Raw genomic sequence first — 2,500 nt, forward strand, 5'->3', positions numbered from 1 at the left:
TACATAGAGGAACTCCTAGAACGAGGAAATATAAGAAAGTTTAGAAATGATTTGAAGTGACAGAGCAATCAGAAAGAGACATTTCGGAGGGACCTATACTGGAAAGGAGTGATACTGACCAACCGACGAAGTAAAAAATAGGAAAAACGGTCACCAAAGAACAAGAGACTAATGCAAGATGGCGACATTTCCTGAGAAAAGGACCCGACCTTCGACACAACGCCAGTCCTGGTTTATAGGCCTAGCTGTCGTGGTCTTCGTCAGCCTACCAAGAACGACCGACGCACAGGGACTGCAAGACTATCTGAAGCTCCAGGCCACCGTCAGCAGTCACACGCAGTCGCTTCTGATTCTGCGCGAATATCAGACGCTAACCGACAAGATATGGAAATGGTACCTTGATATTCAGAAGTAAGTTGAATGCTCTTATTTCCACACGTCAGGCACCTTTCCTTAAGAACCGTTTCTATTGCAACGAATGTAAAAAAAAAAAAAAAAAAAAAAAAAGAGATACGATTGAGAATGAATACATTTGTATTGTGAAGACATGCATGCTCATTCACACTTTTTCCACTCACACACGCCCACATAGGCACACACAAAAATATAATCACACACATAAATACACATAAAGATACACGTTCTTCGATATAGCCATTTAGCGTACGAACGTTTTTGTCTGTCATAAATTTATTTGTCTTTTAAATAAGACGCGTCAACTTCTCTCGTATACAATCTTCATTCATGAGATTTTCATGAAAAAATATGAGTATAATGCGGTTAATATCAATATTATCACTATCGTTAGTAGCTCTAGCCTGAATTCTAATGAGAATGATAATAATAATACTGTAGATGATAACGATGATAATGACAATGATAAAAGTAATGGTGATGATAACAATGATAATGATAATAATAGTAATAATGATTATACTCACATCACCAATTGTAATAACAATATTGATAATAACAATAATGATAAAGATATTGATAATGACAATAATAATGAGGATGAATATGATGATAAGAATGATAAATAAAAGTAATGATACCAATAGTAATATTAATATTAGTAATAATCATAATAATGATTGTGATAATAATGATAATGATATTGATGATGATAATCATGATAACAATAATGATGATCACAATATTGATGGCAACAATAATAATACTAATGATGAAAACTATAATAACTAAAAACAATTAACATATCAATAATAATGATGAGAATAAAAAGGATAACATTAACAACAATAATGATAACGATGAAAGTACAGGATTCGCGCCAAAAACAGTGATCATATTCATGCTTGTACAAAGAATGATAATGAAGGTGATATTGACAATGATAACAACGATGATGATATTAGTAACAACGATAACAATAACTTTACTAATGATAAAAATGATGGATGTAACAATAAAAACGACAATAATGATAATGGTAATGATAATAACAATAATAATATTGATAACAATAATGATTATTTTGATACTGATAATATTGATAGTGGTAATGTTAATAATAACAATTACGATAAAGTGATAATCATGTTAATGATAACGATGATAAGAATATAGATAATAATCATGACAATAATCGATATAATAATGATAATAATAAAAATGATGGTGATAATGACATTGAATATATGATAATGATAACAATAACAATAATGATTATTAGTATCATCATTATTATCATTATTTTTATATTGAAAATGGCAATAATGATAATGACAGTAATAATAATGATGATAATAAAACAAATGATAATAATGATAATCAAAAAGAGTAACAACAATACTGATGATAATGATACTAGCAGTAATGGTGATGATAATTATATCAATAGAATAATGTTAATAGTATTAGTGATAATAAGAATGATAATAGTAAAGGTGATAATATTAATGATAATAATAATAGTGATAACAATGATAGTAATGATGATAATGATAATAAAAACAATAGTAATAATGATAACTATAATAATAATAACAACAACAATAATAATAATAGTAACTATGATAATGATAATAATAATGATAATAATAATAATAATGATGATAATAATAATAATAATAATAATAATAATAATAATAATAATAATAATAATAATAATAATAATAATAATAATAATAATAATAATAATAATAATAATAATGATAATTAAAATAATGATGATGCTAATGATGATAATGATAATAGCAATGAAATATTAATGATAGTGATGATGATAATGATAAGAATAATGATAATGACAACAATAATGATAATGATGATAATAATAATGATGATAATGATAATGATGATAATGATAATAACAATACTGATGATGATAATAATGATAATGCTAATAATAATGATGATAATAAAAGTAATGATGATGATGATATTATGAATTATTGTCATTTTTGCAATTATTGATCTTATTATCATATTTGCTATTTCTATTTCTATTATCATCATTATTATTATTCTCATTTTT

The 2,500-nt window shown here is 25.8% G+C and overlaps 1 protein-coding gene across 2 annotated transcripts in view; it reads left to right on the plus strand.

Annotated features, from left to right (window-relative positions):
• Positions 1-2,500, plus strand: part of LOC113830113 (uncharacterized) — a 20,485-nt gene that overhangs the window by 242 nt on the left and 17,743 nt on the right. For both annotated transcript variants that reach the window (XM_070133954.1, XM_027383306.2), the window contains exon 1: positions 1-411. This exon is cut by the window's left edge. In XM_070133954.1, coding sequence (XP_069990055.1) covers positions 179-411 — 233 coding nt within the window. In that variant the 5' untranslated portion in view covers positions 1-178. The remainder of the gene's footprint in view (positions 412-2,500) is intronic.

The sequence above is a fragment of the Penaeus vannamei genome, chromosome 19, assembly GCF_042767895.1.
Source record: "Penaeus vannamei isolate JL-2024 chromosome 19, ASM4276789v1, whole genome shotgun sequence".
Lineage (NCBI taxonomy): Eukaryota > Metazoa > Arthropoda > Malacostraca > Decapoda > Penaeidae > Penaeus > Penaeus vannamei.